This window comes from Amblyraja radiata, chromosome 10 (genome assembly GCF_010909765.2).
Source record: "Amblyraja radiata isolate CabotCenter1 chromosome 10, sAmbRad1.1.pri, whole genome shotgun sequence".
NCBI classification, from domain to species: Eukaryota; Metazoa; Chordata; class Chondrichthyes; order Rajiformes; family Rajidae; genus Amblyraja; species Amblyraja radiata.
The window spans coordinates 796,653-819,280 of record NC_045965.1 but is presented as its reverse complement, the minus strand read 5'-3'; the positions used below and the strand labels follow the sequence as shown (position 1 = coordinate 819,280).

Genomic DNA, 22,628 nt, shown 5'->3' with positions numbered 1-22,628 from the left:
GAGTTTGAATCAAGGGGAAAACTCGGGAGAATTTGTAAGTAACTCAGGAAAGTGGGACAGGGGCTTTACAGTGGCTGCAGCGCCGGAGGCCCAGGTTCCATCCTGATGACGGGTGCTGTCTATATGGAGTTTGTACGTTCTCCCCGTGACCTGTGTGGGTTTTCTCCAAGATCTTCAGTTTCCTCCCACATCCCAAAGACGAGCAGGTGTGTAGGTTAATTGGCTTGGTATAAATGTAAATTGTCCCCAGTGCGTGTAGGATAGTGTAAGTGAGCGGGGATCGCTGGTCTGCGTGGACTCGGTGGGCCTAAGGGCATGTTTCCGCGCTGTGTCTCTAAACTACTATTTTTACACTAAATAGAATTTATAATTTGAACAAGAACAGTAAACCCTCACAGTAATGGCCCTCTATAGCGGATTTTGGTGATAGCGGACTGAGGCTCCCGTTGCACCGCGCTCACTTCCGCCACATGGTGCCACATGGTGGGAGCTTCTGCTTGTGGGAGTGGAGGGAGGGAGCAGCACGAAGGCGGTGTGAGTAGCGGGCCCGTCCCTGGCGCACCTCATGTGGAGCCGGGGGTTCTGTGTCTCCCCGGCCTGGGAATGCCCCTGGATTTAATCCCACCTCCCCCCGATGGCTCTGTGCTTCCTCCGACCCGGCCGGGGTTAAACTGTACCCCCCTCCCCCCTCACTCGGGTATAGCTTACAATTGGCAATAACAGACACCACCCCCCAAGGTTCAATACAGCAAGAGTTTACTGTACTTATTAAATCAATGGGCCTATTGCTTTCTCCAGGGATGCTGTCTGACCCGCTGAGTTACTCCAGCTTTTCGTGTCATATAAATGTGATTTAAAGTCAAGCAATTATCGAAAGCCACTGATTAAACCAACAAAACCATGGGTTCAGTTTTACTCCACAGTATAAAAGGACAATATGGAGGTAGTCCATATCTGGAGTCTGAAGAAAGGACTCGACCCGAAACTTCACCCAATCCTTCTCTCCAGAGATGCTACCTTCCCCTCTGAGTTACTCTGGTATTTTGTGTCTATCTTCGGTGTAAACTAGAAATACGGAGATACTCCTTGGCAACTCTGGAAATAGGAGAATCTTGACACATGGTTTGGGAAAAGGATCATCAGAAAGGGTTGTGACAAGGTGAAGATGGGTCATCTGTGAAACCTCCTTCGTTTCTTTTTACAGAGTTTGCCGTCTGCCCCCTCGCTGATCTGTGGTGGGTCTGGTACGACAAAGCCATCGGTAAGTTGATAATACACCACGGTAGAGTCGGAGTCCACGATGGCCAGGATGAACGCACGTTTACTTTGGTTGCAGACACATTCCATGATTCTTCTGATCCTAAAGAAAAATTAAAAATTAATACATGCTTCGACTACGGAGTTTGTACGTTCTCCCCGTGGCAGCGTGGGTTTTCTCCGGGTGCTCCGGTTTCCTTCCACACTCCAAAGGCGCACAGGTTTATAGGTTTAAGAAAGAACTGCAGTTGGTAGTAAAATTGAAAGTAGACGCAAAATGCTGAAGAAACTCAGCGGGTGAGGCAGCATCTATGGAGAGAAGGAATTGGCGATGCATTCGGGTCGAGACCCTTCTTCAGTTTGAGGAAGGGTCTCAACCCAAAGTGTTGCCAATACCTTCTCCCCATAGATGCTGCCTCACCCACTGAGTTTCTTCAGCATTTTATGTCTACCAGGTTTGTAGGTTGATTGGTCTATGTAAAAATTGTAAATTGTCCCAAGTGTGTAGGATAGTGCTAGTGTACGGGGTGATCGCTGGTCTGTGGGGACTTGGTGGGCCGAATGGCCTATTTCCACTCTATATCTCTAAAGTCTAAAGGTAGAACTACTGATTGGAAGATCGCTGGTTGGCGCAGACTAGGCGGCCAAAGTGTATCTCTAAACATGAAATGAATGCCATGGCAATCACTGTATTCTGCTCTCTAAACGCCATAGACATAAAATTCTGGAGTAACTCAGCGGGACAGGCAGCTTCACTGGGGAGAAGGAATGGGTGATGTTTTGTGTCGAGCCCCTTCTTCATACACCATATCTCCTCCAGTCATGGATGGATACCTTTCAGTGAAAGCATCCCCTATTGAAACTGCTCATTTATCTAGTCTATGCCACATTGTGGGCATTAATTAGCACTGAACTGATGACATGGAGGAATGTACAATTCAGATGACTGATTATCTAGTATCCTGACTAATTTGTCCTGTGCGATATCACAAAGAGCCCCTGCTTTCTTTGAGAGTTAAGCCCTCTGGGAACAGATTAACTTTGTAGTAACATACTGCAAAATGAATTCAGATCATTTCATTCAAAGCCAAAAAAACATAGAATGGCAGAGATGAGTCACAGTTAGTGTTGCTGCCACATAGTCCAGTGATCCGAGTAGGCACTGACGAGGTAGAATCACTGTGGATTGAGTTGAGGAATTGTAAAGGCAAGAAGACACTAATTGGCGTTATCTACAGACCCCCAAATAGTAGCCCGGATGAAGGGTGCAAGTTGCAGCAGGAGTTAAAACTGGCATGTAACAAAAGTAATGCCACTGTGGTGATGGGGGATTTCAATATACAGGTAGACTGGGAAAATCAGGTTGGTTCAGGACCCCAAGAAAGAGTTTGTTTGGATTCTTAGAGCAGCTTGTAATGGAGCCGACCAGAGAAAAGGCAATTCTGGATTTAGTGTTGTCCAATGAACCAGATATGATAAGAGAACTCGAGGTAAAGGAACCGCTTGGAGGTAGTGATCATAATATGATTAGTTTTAATCTGCAATTTGAGAAGGAGAAGGTTAAATCGGAAGTGGCAGTGATACAGTTGAACAAAGGGGACTATGAAGGCATGAGAGAGGAACTGGCCAAGGTAGACTGGAAAGGGATCCTAGCAGGAATGAAGGTGGAACAGCAATGGCAGGAATTTCTGGGCATAATCCGGAAGTAAGTAAGTAAGTAAGTAAGTAAACTTTATTTATATAGCGCATTTTAAGCCAATTTACATTGACCCCAAAGCGCTTTACATAATTTAAATAATAATAAGTTCCATTGCAAACCATAGAAAAAGGTTTAAAAAAAAAAATAAATAAATAAAAAAAAAAAAAAAAATGGACACAACATATTACAGAGTTCAACACAAACATCCCCCCACAGCAGAATCAAAACATTTCCACTGCGGGGGAAAGGCACCAGAAAGTTAAGTCCTCTTCCTCTGTGAAACATCCCGAGGTCAGGGCCCATCTGTGGCCGTGCAGCCAGTCCGATGATTTTCAGGGCCCTCTTGCCGTAAAGATGAAACATCGGCGTCGGGTGAAACATTCCTCAGCGGCTTTGAAAAGTCTGGAGCGGCTGTCCCCTCCCCGGAGACCGGAGAACGCGGCACTCGTAGTCCTCCGGCCGGAAGATGCAGGATCATTTCATTCCAAAAAGGAAGAAAGATTCTAAGGGGAGTAGGAGGCAACCGTGGCTGACAAGAGAAGTTAGGGATAGAATAAAACTAAAAGAAAAGATGTATAACACAGCAAAGAGTAGCCGGAAGCCAGAGGATTGGGAAACTTTCATTGGACAACAGAAGGAAACAAAACGGGCAATACGGGCTGAAAAGATGAAGTATGAAGGGAAGCTGGCCAGGAATATAAAGAAGGACAGTAAAAGCTTCTTTAGATATGTTAAGGGAAAAAGAGTGGAAAAGTCAAATGTGGGTCCCTTGAAGGCAGACACGGGTGAAATTATTATGGGCAACAAGGAAATGGCAGAAGAGTTGAATAGGTACTTCGGATCTGTCTTCACTAAGGAAGACACAAACAATCTCTCAGATGTACTGGTGGACAGAGAATCGAAGGGGGTAGAGGAATTTTCATTAGGCGAGAAATAGTATTGGGTAGGCTAATGGGACTGAAGGATGATAAATCCCCTGGGCCTGATGGTCTGCATCCCAGGGTCCTCAGGGAGGTGGCTCTAGAAATAGTGGACGCATTGGTGATCATTTTCCAATATTCAATAGATTCAGGATCAGTTCCTGTGGATTGGAGGATAGCTAATGTTATCCCACTTTTCAAGAAAGGAGCGGGAGAGAAAACGGGGAATTACAGGCCAGTTAGCCTGACTTCGGTGGTGGGAAAGATGCTGGAGTCAATTATTAAAGAGGTAATAATGGGGCATTTGGATAGAAGTAAAAGGATTAGTCCAAGTCAACATGGATTTATGAAAGGGAAATCATGCTTGACTAATCTTCTGGATTTTTTGAGGATGTGACAAGTAAAATGGATGAAGGGGTGCCAGTGGATGTAGCGTATCTAGACTTTCAGAAAGCCTTTGATAAGGTCCCGCACGGGAGACTGGTGACTAAAATTAGAGCACATGGTATTGGGGGTAGGGTGTTGACATGGATAGAAAATTGGTTGGCAGACCGGAAGCAAAGAGTAGGAGTGAACGGGTCGTTTTCAGGATGGCAGGCAGTGGCGAGTGGAGTGCTGCAAGGCTCGGTGTTGGGGCCACAACTGTTTACCATATATATTAATGATTTGGAAGAGGGAATTAGGAGCAACACTAGCAAGTTTGCAGATGACACAAAGGTGGCAGTGTGAACTGTGAAGAGGATGTTAGGAGGTTGCAGGGTGACCTGGACAGGTTGAATGAGTGGGCAGATGCGTGGCAGATGCAGTATAATATAGATAAATATGAGGTTATCCACTTTGGCGGCAAAAATGAGGGGGCAGATTATTATCTCAATGGGGTTAGGTTAGGTAAGGGGGAGGTGCAGCAAGACCTGGGCGTCCTTGTACACCGGTCACTGAAAGTTGGCTTACATGTACAGTAGGCAGTGAAGAAAGCTAATGGAATGTTGGCCTTCATAACAAGAGGATCTCAGTATATAGTAAAGAGGTTCTTCTGCAGTTGTATAGGGCTCTGGTGAGACCACATCTGGAGTATTGTGTACAGTTTTGGTCTCCTAATTTGAGGAAGGACATCCTTGTGATTGAGGCAGTGCAGCGTAGGTTCACGAGATTGATCCCTGGGATGGCGCACCTAGAGAGTTGTGAATTTGTGGAATTCCCTGCCACAGGGGGCAGTGGAGGCCAAATCATTGGATGGGTTTGAGAGTTAGATAGAGCTCTAGGGGCTAGTGGAGTCAAGGGATATGGGGAGAAGGCAGGCACGGGTTATTGATAGGGGACGATCAGCCATAATCACAATGAATGGCGGTGCTGGCTCGAAGGGCCAATTGGCCTCCTCCTGCACCTATTGTCTATGTTTCTATGTCTATGTTTCTAAAGCTGGAACAGAGGAGGAGCAGGACAAAATGTGGCAGGTAGACACAAGAGAGGGGGTTTGATAGGCAGATGATTGGAACGATGGCGTGGTTGGGGGAAAAAATACCCTGCACAAGAAGTACTTCTCATCCACTGTTAAAATCAGCTGGCTTGTCTTCCTGTGATCTGCTGCGGAACATTCACGACATCAAGGGAACCATTGTTGGATTTGGTGCAGTTAATCCCCAATGAATACATGTGCACATGCCTCAATAAGATTAGACTTCAGCAAAATTACAATAAAAACAAGCCTGACAATGGGGCCTTAATAGCAGAACTCTCTCCTCTATGCATATGACCTTGTTACCAACACTGGCAGAGAATGAAACAGGTTGAGAGGCCAACTCCCCCTCCCATTCCCACACTGAGCTCTCTGTCCTGTCCTGGGCCTCCTCCATTGTCAGAGTGAGGCCCAGCGCAAATTGGAGGAACAGCACCTCATATTTCACTTGGGCAGCTTACACCCCAGCGGTATCAGTATTGATTTCACTAACTTCAAGTAACCCTTACTTTCCCTCTTTCTCCGTCCCTCTCCCATCACAGTTCTCCGGCTAGTTTCACTGTCCTCCTGATTAAATATTACTGATTGGATGCCTCGTTGTCACCTTCCCCTCAACTAACAATGGACCATTCTACATTTTCCGTCAACATCGGCCCCTTTAAACTGTTTTCACACCTTACCCTTTCATATTTCTATTTTTCCCTCTCCCCTGACTCTCAGTATGAAGAAGTTCTCGTCCCGAAACGTCACCCATTCCTTCTCTCCAGAGATGAGTTACTCCAGCTTTTATTTGGTGCATCTGTACATCACAACATGGGACAATACTGTAATGACAGAAGGTAAAGTGCCTTTCCATCCAGATCCAAGAGCTGAAAGTTTGTACTTTAAGCTGCCTGGCGGAACACCGAAGGAATATTTATGAACGGGACCATTCGGCCCTATGCCGCTCCCACAGACTAGTTACCCTCCCCTTAAAATGCCATTGAGAACTAATGCAAAATATCACAGCAAGTTGCTATTGCATTTATGAAATCAGAAGTCTTTCCTATTTATTTGACTCAGATTCGATTACAATCTGTTGTGCACCTCTCTAAGGTCACCCTTCAACCTCCTGCGCTCCAAGAAATCAAGTCCTAGCTTGGCAACATCCTCGTTAATCTTCCCTGCACTCTTTCAAGCTCTGTGGCATCTTTCCTACAGAATGGCCACCAAAACTGAATAATGCTCCGTGCATCCTCACTAGTATTGGTAGCAGACTAAAGAATTCAAAATGGAGGAGCATGAATGAGTTTGTAAAGTGGGAATCAAGACAATATTTGAAAAATATATACATTTTATATTTATATATATAATATTTATACATTATACACATATAGATATATTTATATATTATACATTTATATATATTGTACATACAAATATATATTATATATATATATATCCTTATAACTATAAAACTCAGGACTTGGATGTGTCTCTGTGTGTCTTTGTGTATTTATTTGTTTGTGCGTTTTCACATCTTCTCGAAAAAACGACGTGCGAACGGGAAATTGTTTACATATTCCGGTAGAGATTTACCCCCTGGAGTCCAAAATCGGCTTATCTGAAAATGTTGTGCTTTATTTCTTGAGTTATTAATAAAAATCTTCACAAATCCGATCAAACTTTGAAATCAAAACGCTTGTTTTTCGCTGATGACGTGACAATGGATCTGCCTGCCTGCTGTCTGCTCGCGCTGCGACTGACGTCACTTCCCACCCCTCCCTCCTCCCCCCGTTATACAAAAGTCGCCCTGTCGGCTGAAGACCAAAGATCATAGCTGAAGACTGCGGCACGCGCTGCGAGTGAAGAACGAGCAAGTCGAGCCCTGTACTAGAGGTCTCAGGTCCAGTCCGTCGTTGACGGAAAACCGTTGAAAAAAACACCGCTGTCTTCTTGCTCGTCCTGCGAGTGATGTCTCCCCCTCCCCGACCACTCCCCCCCATACACGAGCCCAGCCTGCAGTCTGGAGCTCCCACCCCTCAAACTCTACCCTCTCCCTCTCTGCCCCCCTCTCACTCTCTGCACCCCTCCCTCTCTGCCCCCCTCATGCTCCCTCTCTGCCCCCCCCCCCTCTCTGCCCCCCCCCCCACTCTCTGCCCCCCCCCAATCCCTCAAACTCTACCCCCTCCTTCTCTGCCCCCCCCCCCCCCCCCGCTCCCTTGCTGCTACCCTCACGTTCCCCCTCCTCCCTCTCTGTGCCTCTGTGTCCCTCTCTGTGCCTGTGTCCTTCTCTGTGCCTCTGTGTCCCTCTCTGTGACTCTGTGTCCCTCTCTCTCTATCCCCCTCCCTCTCCAGCCGGGCCTGGGAGTTGGGGGCTATGCATGAGTGGATAGGGCGGGGATGGGGTAAAAGGAGTGAATGAATAATATTAATATAATATCAATGGGGGTGGTTAGTGTGTGTATGAGGGGTTGGTTAGTGTGTGTGTGACGCCGCAGGCCGCTCCCTCCCCCCGCAACTGCGCTTGAGGGGACGGGACTCAACTGGTCCTACTTGGTCTAGTATATATATATATATATAATTATATATATACGTGCATGTGGGTGTGCGTATATATATGTGGATATGTGCGTATATATATAAAATTAATGTTTAAAATTATTATTTCCAAAACAGACCTAACAGAATAATTTGAAATTATTGCAATTATTATTTATAGTCATAGCATGATACAACGTGAAAACAGGCCATTCAGCCAAACTTGCCCACACTGACCAACATGTCCCAAGAATAAGGAGTAAGCCATTTAGAACGGAGATGAGGAAACACTTTTTCACACAGAGAGTGGTGAGTCTGCCTCAGAGAGCGGTGGAGGCCGGTTCTTTGGATACTTTCAAGAGAGAGTTAGATTGGGAGTCAGGAGATATGGGGAGAAGGCAGGAACGGGGTAATGATTGTGGATGATCAGCCATGATCACACTGAATGGCGGTTCTGGCTCAAAGGGCCGAATGGCCTACTCCTGCACCTATTGTCTATTATCCTCTCCACATCCACTCCAAGGATATACAATCGAAACACCAGAGTTATTTTGACGTGTTTCATATTTTAATCATATTAATGTATCTTGATGCAGAAGAAGTATGAAAATAAATGAAGTGTAAGTCAAGAGTGCAACCAAAGGTGGAGTGGCTGCATAGTGTGTTGCTCAGTATTAATTACCTAAGAGATCCTTCGGCCCACTGAGTCCATGCTGACCATCGATCATCCGTTCACACGAGTTCTACCTCTTTCCATTTTCGCATCCACTCCCTACACACCTGGGGAAATTTACAGAGGGCCAATTAACCTACAAACCCACACATCATTTGGGATGTGGGAGGAAACCAGAGCTCTCGGAGGAAACCCACACGGGCACAGGGAGAACGTGCAAACTCCACACAGACAGCACACCCAAGGGCACAATCGAACTCTGGCACTGAGGCAGCGGTTCTACCTGCTGCGCCACCGTGTCGCTGAACCAGTATGACTTTCAACTCAAATTACAATCAAGTTACCTTGCTAAAACTAACGAAGTAATAGCAAAAATATCTTCACAATCATAATCTACCATTTAAGTCGCTTTTTAACAAAAATGAGCTCAGTTAATGAGTAAGCCTTTCATCAATTGAATTGCCGGCCGACATACAAATGCTTGTAGTTTAGTTTATTGTCATGTGTATCAATTTACAGTGAAAAGCTTTTGTTGCGTGCTATGCAGTCAGCGGAAAGACGATATATGTGATTGCAATCAAGCCGTCCACAGTGTACAGGTACAGGATAAAGTGTACAGGTACAGGAGGGCTAATGGAAGGAGCATTGTACTCTGTATTCAGAGCAGGGAACAAAATGTGATCTTTATGAGGCATCAATGAGTCAACAGTGGCAAAAATCCAAGGACACTGCTTCCAACAAACCTCTCTCATCACTGGTGAATACTGTTCAACATGGGTGGGAACACATATCATAAATTGAAACCTCTTGACATGTAATTGTGTATGCAGAGATCAGATGACTCAATGGACTACTAATTGGATCTCCGGAGAGGTTTATTTCTAGCAACTTGATGAAAAATCAGGATCCTACAGGTGTTTGGATCAGAAAGAGTCGAGGTTGTGTAAAGGCTAATTTTAAAAAGCACTTGTATTTCGCTGCAGCAACCTGGGGCTCGACTGGATCGGGCACCGCTGCAAAAGACTGAGCGCACGGACTGGGCATGACCTGCAGCGGTACAGAGCACAGAGCCAGGCCCACCCTGCAACACCGCCACGACAACGGGCCTTTATGGCCAGGTTAACAACTCAGCACCTGTATCACAGAGGTCGACACAGTGGCGCAGCTGTAGATGTGCTGCCTCACGCCCCAGAGACCCGGCTTTGATCCTGACCGTGGGTGGAGTTTGGAGTTTTCCCAGTGATCGCGTAGGTTGCTCCCACATCCTAAAGACGTGTGGGTTTGCAGGTTAATTGGCCTATGTAAATTGCCTCTAGTGTGTAGGGAGTGGATACGAAAGTGGGATAATATAGAACAGGTGTGAACAGGTGATCGATGGTTGCCGTGGGCTCGGTGAGCTGAATGGTCTGTATCCATGCTGTATCTCTTTCTAACCCATCTGAGAAAGGGCATGATTAGTGCACATAGTTTTGGACCTTGATAGACCTTCTTAGCCAAGAATTGTTTCATAATCCTGATCTAACATTGTAGTCTGGCCTTATCCCAGTAACTTCCTTTGACCAAATCATATTTGTCATGTCATTAACATCCACTTGTGAGATGCCATCAAACTGAAGCATTAACTCTCCACATGTGGTTTCATCTGCTACATATTTCCTTGGAGCGCAGGAGGAGGGGTGATCTTATAGCGGATACAAAATGAAGATGGGAAAGAAACGGAAAATGCACAGTCTTTTACCCAGAATAGAGGAATCAAGAACCAGGCTCTTCGGCCCACCGAGTCCGCACCAATCAGCGATCCCTGTACACTAGTACAATCTTACACACTAGGGCCAATTTACAATTATACAAAGCCAATTAACCTACAAACCTGTACGCCTTTGGAGTGTGGGAGGAAACCGGACATGCTAGAGAAAACCCATGCAGGTCACGGGAAGACTGTGCAAACTCCATACCGACAGCACCTGTAGTTAGGATCAAACATGGGTCACTGGAGCTGTGAGGCAGCAACTCTACTGCTGAGCCAGGTTTAAGCTAGGAGGGGAAAGATTTAATAGGAACCCGAGAGGTTCCAGAGAGAGGTTCCCGAGAGAGAACCAGAGGCGATAGTTGCGGCAGGTACTATAACATTGGAAAGGCATTGGGACAGGTACATGAACAGGACATATTTAGAGGGATATGGGTCTGATGGGGGTAGGTGGAACTAGTGTAAATGTGATATCTTGGTCTGCATGGGCAAGTTGGGGTGGAGGCCCCATGACGTTTGTATTTTTAATCGTAGTTCCCTGCATTGATTAAATAATACAATGCTTGTTCCATGAACTCTTGTATTTAAGACAGCTTTTTAAGGTTACCATGTGGTGCAGAATGTCTCAGGCATATGAAAAATAACAGTTCTGGTAGCGAATCAGACGGCTTTGCAACAGATTTAACTTTATGCAAGGTTTTCACAGTAACATGGAATTTGTTCATCACAAGGGCAAGGGAACCAGGATGGGTGATGTTTCGGGTCGAGACCCTGCATCATTGTATTAACAGGGTAGAGAGCTGGAAAAGAGGTGTGAGAGAGACAAAGCCTGGCAAGTGATAGGTGGACACAGGTTGGAAGGGAAGGGGGAGATGGGTGGACAAAGGCTAGAAATGGAAAAGCAAAAGGCTGCAAAATAGGGAGAAAAGAGTGAAATGTAAAGCCAGAGGGAGACATTTTGGAAGAAGGGAGGGGGGAAAGGGGGCAGGATAACGGAAAAAAAAGTGGGGTAATTTTTAGCATTGGGCAAGATTTGTGCTGTAATATGCATTTTCTTTTAACAGTACAAAAGAACATGTTGGACTATGAAAAACCAGTCCCTCCTGAATCCTGTTGCTTGTGCAAAGTACCTGAAGCACCCTTTGGCCTTTGCAACTGCAGGCTCGGCAGATGCGTGAGAAGGGACTTCTCAATGAGATGTCAGTACAGGTCACATTCCTGCCATGCACAATTTCATGCCATACTTCATGCAACATGCAACAAGCAAGAACTTGCGGCCAAAGTTCTCTTTGCACTGCAACAAAGAGAACGCAGCTGAAGAATTCATCGTTCAGCTTGATTCTTCGCAACATGCACGGTTCTCAATTGTTGATTAACATCAGATAATACAAATATTTGAGTGACAATACAGCTGGTCAGGAAATCTACATTAAAAATGAACTTCAAAAGCTGCACATGGCGCCTTTAATATTTTAAAGTAGTAAATAAATAATCGGACTATTTCGAGTCCTAGTCATTGAAATCACAGTGTGGAAACAGGCCCTTTGGCCCAACTTGCCCACGCCGACCAACATGCCCCATCTGTACTAATCCTACCTGCCCAGATACTTCTAAACCTATCCTGTCCATGTGCCTGTCTTTTGGTTAATTTAGTTTAGAGATACAGCGCAGAAACAGGTTCCTCGGCATACCGACTCCGCACCGACCAGCGATCACCCCGTACACTAGCACTATCCTTTACACTAGAAGCCAATTAAACATGTAATTTAAATTTGAAGATTGCGTCTAAGTATTTTTCTAGTTACATTTCTATTTGTTTTGAGAAATTCAGCACAGTAAAACATTTCTGCATAATTATGGTTCAAATTGTAAAACTAAATGGGGCCTCCCTTCAGTTCCCACGGCTCCATTATCTTGAATGTCATAGAGAGTCATGAAGCAAATATAGCTCGGCGTTTTATGACAAATAAAGAGGGTTAAGCAATGTATTGGGGTACATACAACAGTGAACCAAGAGATCCAAAGATACAATGTTTTTGGGATAGCTGAAACCTGATTATTTTCTCGGCAATTCATTGTTACAAGACAAAATAAGTTAAAAAACAGCAGCTTGTTTGGATGTCAGTAAGATAGAAGCAGAAGTAGGTTGTACATAGGTAGTGTTGGAAAAACTCTGCGGGTGAGGCAGCATCTATGGAGCGAAGGAAATAGGCAACGTTAGGGTTAGGCCCTTCAGTCTGAAGAAAGGTTTCGGCCCGAAACGTTGCCTATTTCCTTCGCTCCATAGATGCTGCCGCACCCGCTGAGTTTCCCCTGCACTTTTGTCTACCTTCGATTTTCCAGCATCTGCAGTTCCTTTTTGAACAATAGGTTGTACATAGGGTTGCCAACTGTCCCGTATTAGCCGGGACATCCCGTATATTGGGCTAAATTGGTTTGTCCCATACGGGACCACTCTTGTCCCGTATTTGACCGCTACTACTCTGGTCGAGGGAACTGTCGGATTGGAGCGCCGCGTCCAGTCCCGCCTCACCCATCTCGACGTAGTGCAGCCCATGGAGTGCAGCAGGGTTGCCATAATGATTTTTAGAATGGTGTTGGGCCATTTCTTGAAGCATTGAGATTTGTCATGTTTTGGCAGAGGATGTAGTACCCAGACTGGTCTTCAGACCTCTTCATAATGGATTTTGGTTATAGCGGATGGACCTACCGATCTTCACCGCCAGGCCGGGCTGCCGATGCCACCCATGGCCCACACAGCATCCCCAGCCACCGCACATTGCAGTACTGACACCTTGGAGCTTTGTAGCTCAGGGCAGGTCAGGCTTTGGTTTTTAAGACTTCAGCTGACAAAAGGCACCTCTGTCAGTGCAGTTCTTGCTCAGCCTAAACGTTATTGTTGGATCTTTACACATGAAAAGCCATATATTACACTCTGTTACAGCAGAATATCTGCAATAACAGCCCTCCATTCCCCTCCTATGGTCTGATATAACGAGGGTTTACTGTATTTTGAGTTGCATTGAACAAGCAGAAGCAGACATGGTTAACCTATCGCACAGGCTGATTGCCCAAGAAAATGTAACACTGTTTGCTAAAAAAGCACACCCTTCAGTGAAAGTTTATCATACCCATGTAAAATAGCAGTCGCCATTAACTAGAGAGCAGTTCTGAACTACTTTCTACCTCTTTGGAAACCCTCGGGCTGACTACCTTTGACCGGACCTTACTAGCTTTATCTTGCACTAAACGTTAATCACATGATTCCCTTTTTCCTGTATCTGTACGTTGTGGATGGCTCAGTTATAATCATGTATTGTCTTTCCACTGTATTCTGGATAGCATGGAACAAAAGCTTTTTACTGCACCTCCGTACACGTGACAATAAAACAAACTCAAACTCAGCATAGATACACACAAAATGCTGGAGTAACTCAGTGGGACAGGCAACATCTCTGGAGAGAAGGAATGGGTAACCTTTCAGGTCGAGACCCTTCTTTAGTCTGAAGAAGGGTCCCGAGCCGAAACGTCACGCATTCCTTCTCTCCAGAGACGCTGCCTGACCCGCTGAGTTACTCCAGCATTTTGTGTCTATCTTCGGTATAAAACAGCATCTGCAGTTCCTTCCTACACAAACTCAGTATAAATGATTTCACACGTGGATGCCTCATTAGTGAAATCAAAGGAACTATATTAAAACCAAATAAAATTGTTGTGTTGTTACTCTCCAAGATCACTACAAAGACAGATAAAGCTACAATTGCATGGGATCAAGCAGGTTGGTTAGATGTACAAGACGGTGCACTATTCTCAACAGAAGCTTTCCAGCTTTAGTTTGAGAGATATAGCATGGAAACAGACCCTTCGGCCCACCGGATCCACGCCGACCAACAATCACCCATACCCTAATGAGATCCTACACACTTGGGACAATTTACACAGGCCAATTAACCTACAAATCTGCACGTCTTTGGAGTGCGGGAGGAAACCGGAGCACCTGGAGAAATACCCACGCGATCACAGGGAGAGCGTACAAACTCCGTACAGACAGCACCCGTAGTTAGGATGGAACCCGGGTCTCTGGCGCTGTGAGGCAGCAACTCTACCACTGCATCACCCTGCCAACCCTCATCTTTCCCATCTCAATTTGGATACAGTTCTAGATATCCTTGCCAATATTTGCAGGTTTAAAAAAAAAATCCAGGAGAATTCCAGGTACTAGAATCATGAGAATGAGGGGTTTTTTTCCAGCGTACAACACATAAGGTACATAGCATTCTGCTTACAAACAGTCCCACAGACTATTGCTCAAGGGGCTATCAATCATTTGTCTCAACAGTGGCAACGTCACAAGGGCTTGCTTTCAGCAGTTCGGCTGACCACAGACCCCAGGAAGACACTCAAATAACAGATTTGTTTAAAACATCCACCTCAGAACATTCCTATTTCCCCAAGGCAGAGCGAAATGGCCGACAAGTTAAACAGTCTCTCGAAACTTCAAGCGGATGACTGAACGCCTTTAATAAAAGGGCAGGCTGCCTGACTTTGTGCAAGCTAAAAAATACTTTAAACCGTACAAATAACATTTTTCAACCAAACAAATTCATTTAGGTTCAAAAATGAAAAATAAAATCACAATTATCATTAGGGTGGCAAGAGTTGCTGCCTTGCAGCGCCAGAGACCCGGGTTCGATCCTGACCGCGGGTGCTGTCTGTACAGAGTTTGCACGTTCTCCCTTGACCTGCGTGGGCTTTCTCCGGGTGCTCCGGTTTCCTCCCATACTCCAAAGAAGTACAGGTTTGTAGGTTAATTGGTCTCTGTAAATTGTCCCTAGCGTGTAGGATCTAACTAGTGTACAGGGTTGTCGTTGGTCGGCGATGACTCGGTGGGCCGATGGGTCTGTTTTCACGCTATATCTCTAAAACTAAAACTTGTAAACTGTTCTTCGTGTAAGGGGCTCGCTGGTCGGTGTGGACTCAGTGGGCTGAAGGGCTTGTTTCCGCATTGTATCTCTGAACTAAACTAAACTAATCATCACAAAATATTTAGATTAATAGGGGAGATTCCTCCAGTACTTTTGCCAATATTTATCCCATTATCAAAATCACAATACAAATTGATCTGATGATTTTAACATTGTTGTTTGTGGAAGATCTCTGCACACACATTTACTATTGCATCTTTTGGGTTACAATGCTGCAATTAGGAGTGTGATGGAATACTCTCTACTTGACTTGACATCGGTAAGTCCAACAACTCTCAAGTAGCTCGACTGAACCACAGTTTGGTAAACAAGGGCAACAAGTACATGGAAACATCGTACTTGCAGGTCCCTTCAAGTCACACACTATTCTGATTTGGAAACATATAGTTGGTCCAAAAAGTAACTCCCAACCCAAACAGCACAGTGGGAGTAGCTTCACATGAAGGACTGCAGCAATTCAAGATGGCGGCACACTGCCACCTTCACAAAGGCACTTCAGGATCGAAGGAGGCAGCAGAGAGTGGTGAACAAGCCCAGTCCATCACACGTACTGATCTCCTCATCATCAAAGGGATCTGAGGGAAGCAATGCCTTCTGAAGAAAGCCAGTACTATCAAAGTCAAGAATTGAACAATAATCTTTAATTGACATATGCACCAACATGAAATCCTTACATGCAGCAACTTACCAGGCCTGTGCCACCTTGGCCAAGCTCTCATATCACCACCATCAGGAAGAAGGTACAGGAGCCTGCAAACTATGACCACTATATTCACAAACAGCTTTTTCCCAGCAACAGTCAGGCTCTTCAACAGCGCACAACACTAATCTCAACCATGATCTTCTATGGACTGTCTTTTGTTGCCCTATAATAGTTATTAATTTATTGTATTTTTGATTCTTGTATATTATCTGTGTGTGCGCAGTGGTAGAGTTGCTGCCTTACAGCGTCGATCCTGACTATGGGTGCTGTCTGTGTGGAGTTTGTACGTTCTCTCCGTGACCGTGTGGGTTTTCTCCGTGTGCTCCGATTTCCTCTCACATTCCAAAGACGTGCAGGTATGTAGGCTTATTAGCTCCGGTAAAATTGTAAATTGTCCCTAGTGTGTAGGATAGTGCTAGTGTGCAGGTAACACTAGTCGGCGCGGAGTCAGTGGGCCGAAGGGCCTGTTTCCACACTGAATCTCAAAACTAAACTAAACTATTGCAAATTGGAGCTGCACAGCTGCAGCGAGTAAGAATTTCATTTGTTTGGTTTCCAGTATATGTTAAAGAATCACGTGTGTTTAATTGTCATATGTACCGATAACGGAACAATGAAATTCTTAAGGGCCTGTCCCATTGTACGAGGTAATTCAAGAGCTCTCCTGAGTTAAAAAAAAAATCAAACTCGTGGTAAGCACGTAGAATGTACGTAGCGGGTACATCGGAGCTCGGGACGTCTCTTAGCGGCTTGTAACGCTAACGGCAGGTACTCGGGAAACACGGTAAGCTCGTGAAGGCTCGTGAAGATTTTTCAACATGTTGAAAAATGTCCACGAGAGCCCCGAGTACCTACGAGCGGCTATTACCGTAATTCGCCGAGTTCGAATCAGGGGAAACTCGGGAGAACTCTTGAATTAGCTCGTACAGTGGGACAGGCCCTTTACTTGCATCAACATTACAAGCCTGTAAATACAATACTCATACTAAACAAAAACAAACAAAAAACAATTCAATCATTTAATGTGACAATTAAACACTCTTGACTTTTGGCAATAAACACTGGCTTTCCAAATGTGACTAAGTGAGTAAATATAATGTATTCTGGTGACAGAACATTGCTTTGAACGGCAAAGGGTCGAGAAGAACATTAAATAAATGCACATGGTGTGGTTAAAGTAAATAGCAACGTGTTGTTTAAGGGGAAGTTAAATAAATGTACAAGACGAGTAGGATATGGCAGAATGGATGGATGATGGTGGTAGGAAGGAACCCTAGATGCTGGTTTACACCAAAAATAGACACAAAATGCTGGAGTAACTCAGCAGGACACACAGCATCTCTGGAGAGAAGGAATGGGTGTTGTTTCGGGTCGAGACCCTGTTCAGGTCTTGACCCTGAAACTTCACCCATTCCTTCTCTGCGAGATGCTGCTTGTCCTGCTGAGTTACCCCAGCATTTTGTGTCTACTTTTGGATAATGGTGGCGTGGTCCTATGTAGAAGATAGATAAGCTCTAGACTGCTGAGATCATCATCATCATGATTGAAAACATCAACGGGCACGTAGCCTTACAGTGCTATGTACCACAGAGATTGCAACTTCTACTGAAGTGTGGATGGCCGTTGGCTCGCTAGGAGTTCATCCGCCCTTTAGCAGGTCTTGTTTTTGGTCCTACTGGGGATCCACAGCCCCCTCCTCACCTGGCAAACCAGACGGTTTAGTCGCCGACTATCCGACCATGGAGCAGGTAGCACGGGATTACATGGTACCCGTGGTGGGGGGAACTCCCCCCAACCTGACAGATTGGACCAAGTGTCCTGTTTCATGAGACAAATGTTTCTTGTCGGTCCTTGTACGCCAAGCCAGAGCATGTGCTATTAAACCATGCAGACCGCCACAACAACAACTGCAACTCCAATCTGTATTGTGTGGTAGATGTTACCACATCCGCACCGACCAATGACAACCCGTACATTAGTTTTATGTAATGCCACTTTCGCATCCTGCACACGAGGGCCAATTTTACAGAGGGCGAATTAACCTACAAACCTGCACGTCTTTGGGATGAGGGAGGGAGCTTGAGCACCGGGAGGAATCCCACGTGGTCACAGGGAAAACTTGCAAACTCCACACAGACAACTCCTGAGGTCAGGATTGAACCCAGATCTCTGGAGCTGTGAGGCAGTAACTCTACCGCTGCGCCACCCAAGATTAGATTATCCAATTCGCCACCTCCACTACTCTGCTCAAGAGACGCCGTGCTTTCTCATCCTCTGCACAATTTTGCAGTTCTCTTTTCCCCATGTGGAGAACAAATTCCCACTGTCTCCACCAAAACAACTGCCCTCTACTGCTAAACTTATCCCACTCTTCATCATTCACCAGCCCTTCAGCAGGACGTTCAGGAGGACCATCTCATTCCCTTTTATCTGGAACCAATTCAACATCACTAGCGACGTCTTCCCATCTCCACCCCTTTCCGTTTTCTGCAGAGACCGTTCCCTCCGTAACTCCCTGCTTAACTCATCCCTTCTCACCCAAACCACCCCCTCCCCAAGTTCTTTCCCCTGCAATTGCCGGAGATGCAACACCTGTCCTTTTACCTCCCCCCTCGACTCTGTCCAGGGACCCAGACAGTCCTTTCAGGTCAGGCAGAGGTTCACTTGCACCTCCTCCAACCTCATCTACTGTATCTGCTGTTCAAGGTGTGGACCTTGGTGTGGACCACACATCGGTGAGACCAAATACAGACTGTGTGATTGTTTGGCTGAACACCTTCGTTCAGTCCACCTGGGCCGACCTGATCTCCCAGTTGCCAAACACTTTAATTCCCCCTCCCATTCTCACACTAACCTTTCTGTCCTGGGCCTCCTCCACTGTCAAAGTGAGGCCTAACCCAAATTGGAGGAACAGCACCTCATATTTCGGGCAGCTTACTCCCCAGCGGTATGAATATTGATTTCTCTAACTTCAAGTAACCCTTGCTTTCCCTCTCTCTCCGTCCCTCCCCCACCCTTTGTTGTATTAGTTGCAATGTCGTCCTGGTAAGTTTCATTGTCTGTAACTCATTTGCACCTACACCACAGTTAACAATGGCCTGTTTCCTTTATCATTGTGCCATTTTTGCATATCTTTCATTCATGTGTTCTATATCTCTCTACATCACCGTCTATATCTCTCGTTCCCCTTTCCCCTGACTCTCAGTCTGAATAAGGGTCTCGACCCAAAACGTCGCCCATTCCTTTACTCCAGAGATGCTGCCTGACCCACTGAGTTACTCCAGCTTTTTGTGTCTATCTTTAACTCCATCCCTACTTGCAAACCAGAGTCATTGAGCCCCGACCCATTCTGAATTTACTGAAAGGTAATCTGATCCTAGCGTAGCGGCATCTTTCCAACACTATCATCTTCTTTCACTCAACCTCCTCACTATTCATATTTTTGCATCTTTTAAAGAAATGGGGTCTGATCTGGTGTGACCTTCTCCAGCATTCCTTTCCTCTATCTTCTATCTCTATCCTCTTGCCGGGGCCAAGGAAAGAGCGTTCACGTCGCGGCCCTGTTTCAACCAATCTTTCCACCACCACGCACAAGAAGCGCAAGACAGACACCATTGTGCAGATGCCGAGAAGTGTGTTCAGCTCTGGCTGAACAACTTCTATTCTTGTGTGTGGACTCGATAAGAAGAAGAAGATCCTCTTGCCATTGTCAGCTTCGCTATTCTTCTTAAAGATAGACACAAAGTGTTGGAGTAACTCAGCGGGACAGGCAGCTTCTCTGAAGTACATGAATAGGTGAAGTTTCAAGTCGAGACCCTTCTTCTCACGCTCTATCCATCTTCCTGGCCACTTGGATCTGGTTATGCCACCATTTTCTTTTTTTTTAATATATTTTTTTATTAAAGATAATCAATTACAATGCTTCAAACAACTTTATATCAAATTAATTCAATTTGCATTAAGTAAAACACTAGTAATACTTATCTACTATTTTTTTAGAAATAATGATAGAGAAAGAATAGAACAGTTATAAATCATTAAGAGAGTGATTAAATAATAATTTGATTATATATAAGAAAGAAAAGAGAAATGAAAAAAAAATTTAAAAAAAATAAAAAATTTGAGTAACCACAATATGTATTATTAATAACACTACTACAAGTGATAGTATCAATAAAGACATATATGTTAATTCCAATATAAAAATGAATTATTCTCACCAAATCCCGCAGGGTGCACGCCGAGCTGTGTTGCCAAGAACAGCTACTTCTCTAAATACTGTATATATGGAGACCATATCTGTTCAAAAGAATTATACTTGTCCAATAGGACAAATCTAATTCTTTCCAGATGTAACGTCTCCATCATCTCTGTTGCCCACATTTTGGTTGTGGGGGATAATGTTCCCTTCCAAAATTTCAATATGATTTTTTTCCCAATTATCAAACAGTAATCAAAGAAATTTCTTTGATTTACTGTAAGTGATAGATGTAAATCCGGAATTCCAAATATTATTAGCTTTGGGTTAGGGTCCAATTTAACTTTGATGACTTCAGAAATAACTTTAAAAATTTCTGTCCAGTAATAATTCAATTTAGGACATGTAACGAAACTATGTATTAAATTTGCCTCTGCTTTCTTGCACTTATCACAAATAGCGGAGAGATTCGGAAAAATACTATTTAATTTAGTTTTCGAATAGTGTAACCTATATAATACTTTAAATTGTATCAGTATATGTCTGGCGTTTAATGAACACCGGTGTATTCGTTGTAGACTTTCTTCCCAGTTTTCTTTTGTTATAGCCAATCCCATTTCATTTTCCCATGCTTGACGATATGTTTCCGTTATTGGATTCTCCTTATCCAAAATGATGTTATATATATAGGCTATTAATTTTTCTGTATTTGGATGTAAATTAAACAGTTCGTCTAACAATCCTGCTTCTTTATTTTTATAATCTTGTGTATTGGATTTAATATAATCTCTAATTTGTAAATACCTAAACAAATGTTGTGGAGACAATCCATAAATATCTTGTAACTCCTGGAATAAAAGAAATTTTCCTTTTCTATAAAGGTGTTCTATCCTTGTAATTCCTAAATCATCCCATTGTTTAAACCCCCCATCTAATATAGCAGGTTTAAACGATGGATTATTCATAATTGGTAATCTAAATGAGAGATTATCCAAATGTAGAGTCTTAACTATTTGTTTCCAAATACGTCTATTATTATATATTATTAGGTTGTCTTTATAATATTTTTTTTGTACTTCCGTTGGTGCAAAAATTATCGAACCTACATTGAAAGGTAGACAGTCTTCCTTTTCTATATTTAACCATGTCGGTTCATGATCCATATTTACCCACCAGAAATTCATATTCTTAATCTGAACAGCCCAGAAATAATATAAAAAGTTTGGAAGTGCTAATCCTCCATTTATCTTAGCTTTGCATAGATGTTTTTTATTTATTCTGTGATTTTTATAATCCCAAATAAAACTATTGACAATATTATCAATTTTTTTTTAAAAAGTTTTCGGAAGAAAAAAAGGAATAGCCTGAAACAAATATAACAACTGCGGTAGAAATACCATCTTTATGGCACTTATTCTACCAATCATGGATATAGGAAGTGTTTTCCAATATAAAATATTTTTTCTAAGTTTATCTAATAGTTGAGGATAGTTGGATTTTATTAATGAGTTATGAGTTTTAGTTACGTTAATCCCTAAATATTTAAGTTTGTCTGTAACTACTTTTAATGGGTATTGTTGTAATGTATTTAGATTTATTCCTGTTATTGGCATAATCTCGCTTTTATCCCAATTAATCCTATACCCAGAAAATGCACCAAACTTAGTTATAATGTTTAGCAGGTTGGGAATACTAATTTCCGGTTTTGTAATGTAAATCAAAACATCATCTGCATATAAAGAAATTTTATTAATTGTTGTATCAGTATTATAGCCATATATTTCAGGTTCAGTTTCAAGTCGAGACCCTTCTTCTCACGCTCTATCCATCTTCCTGGCCACTTGGATCTGGTTATGCCACCATTTTCTAACTTACTTTCCTACACACTAGTCATTCTAGTCTAACAATAGAGAGCATAGCTATAAGGTGACGGGAGGAAATGTAATGGGGATGTGCGGGGCAAGTATATTTTTAAGGCAGTGAGAATGGTGTGTTCCTGGAACGCATTGCCAGGGGTAGTGGCGGAGGCAGATACGATAGTGGCGTTTAAGAGGCTTTTACATAAACACATGGAAGTGCAGGGAATAGAGGGAATATGGAACATGTGGAGGCAGATCAGATTAGACACAAAAAGCTGGAGTAACTCAGCGGGTCAGACAGTATCTCTGGCAAAAAGGAATAGTTGACGTTTCAGGTCGAGACTCTTCTTCAGACCTTATCTGTCTATCTGTACTGTTGTATGTTACATAGAAACATAGAAAATAGGTGCAGGAGGAAGCCATTCGGCCCTTCGAGCCAGCACCGCCATTCATTGTGATCATGGCTGATCATCCCCAATCAATAACCCGTGCCTGCCTTCTCCCCATATCCCTTGACTCCACTAGCCCCTAGACATATAACATATAACATATAACAATTACAGCACGGAAACAGGCCATCTCGGCCCTACAAGTCCGTGCCGAACAATTAC

The 22,628-nt window shown here is 44.0% G+C and overlaps 1 protein-coding gene across 1 annotated transcript in view; it reads right to left on the bottom strand.

Moving 5' to 3' along the window:
- Window positions 1-884: 884 nt before the first annotated feature.
- Window positions 885-22,628, bottom strand: part of tsen15 (tRNA splicing endonuclease subunit 15) — a gene marked incomplete at its 5' end in the record, with an annotated part of 37,878 nt that continues 16,134 nt past the window's right edge. The window contains one exon of the mRNA XM_033029120.1: window positions 885-1,360. Within this exon, the coding sequence (XP_032885011.1) occupies window positions 1,171-1,360 (190 nt within the window). The remainder of the gene's footprint in view (window positions 1,361-22,628) is intronic.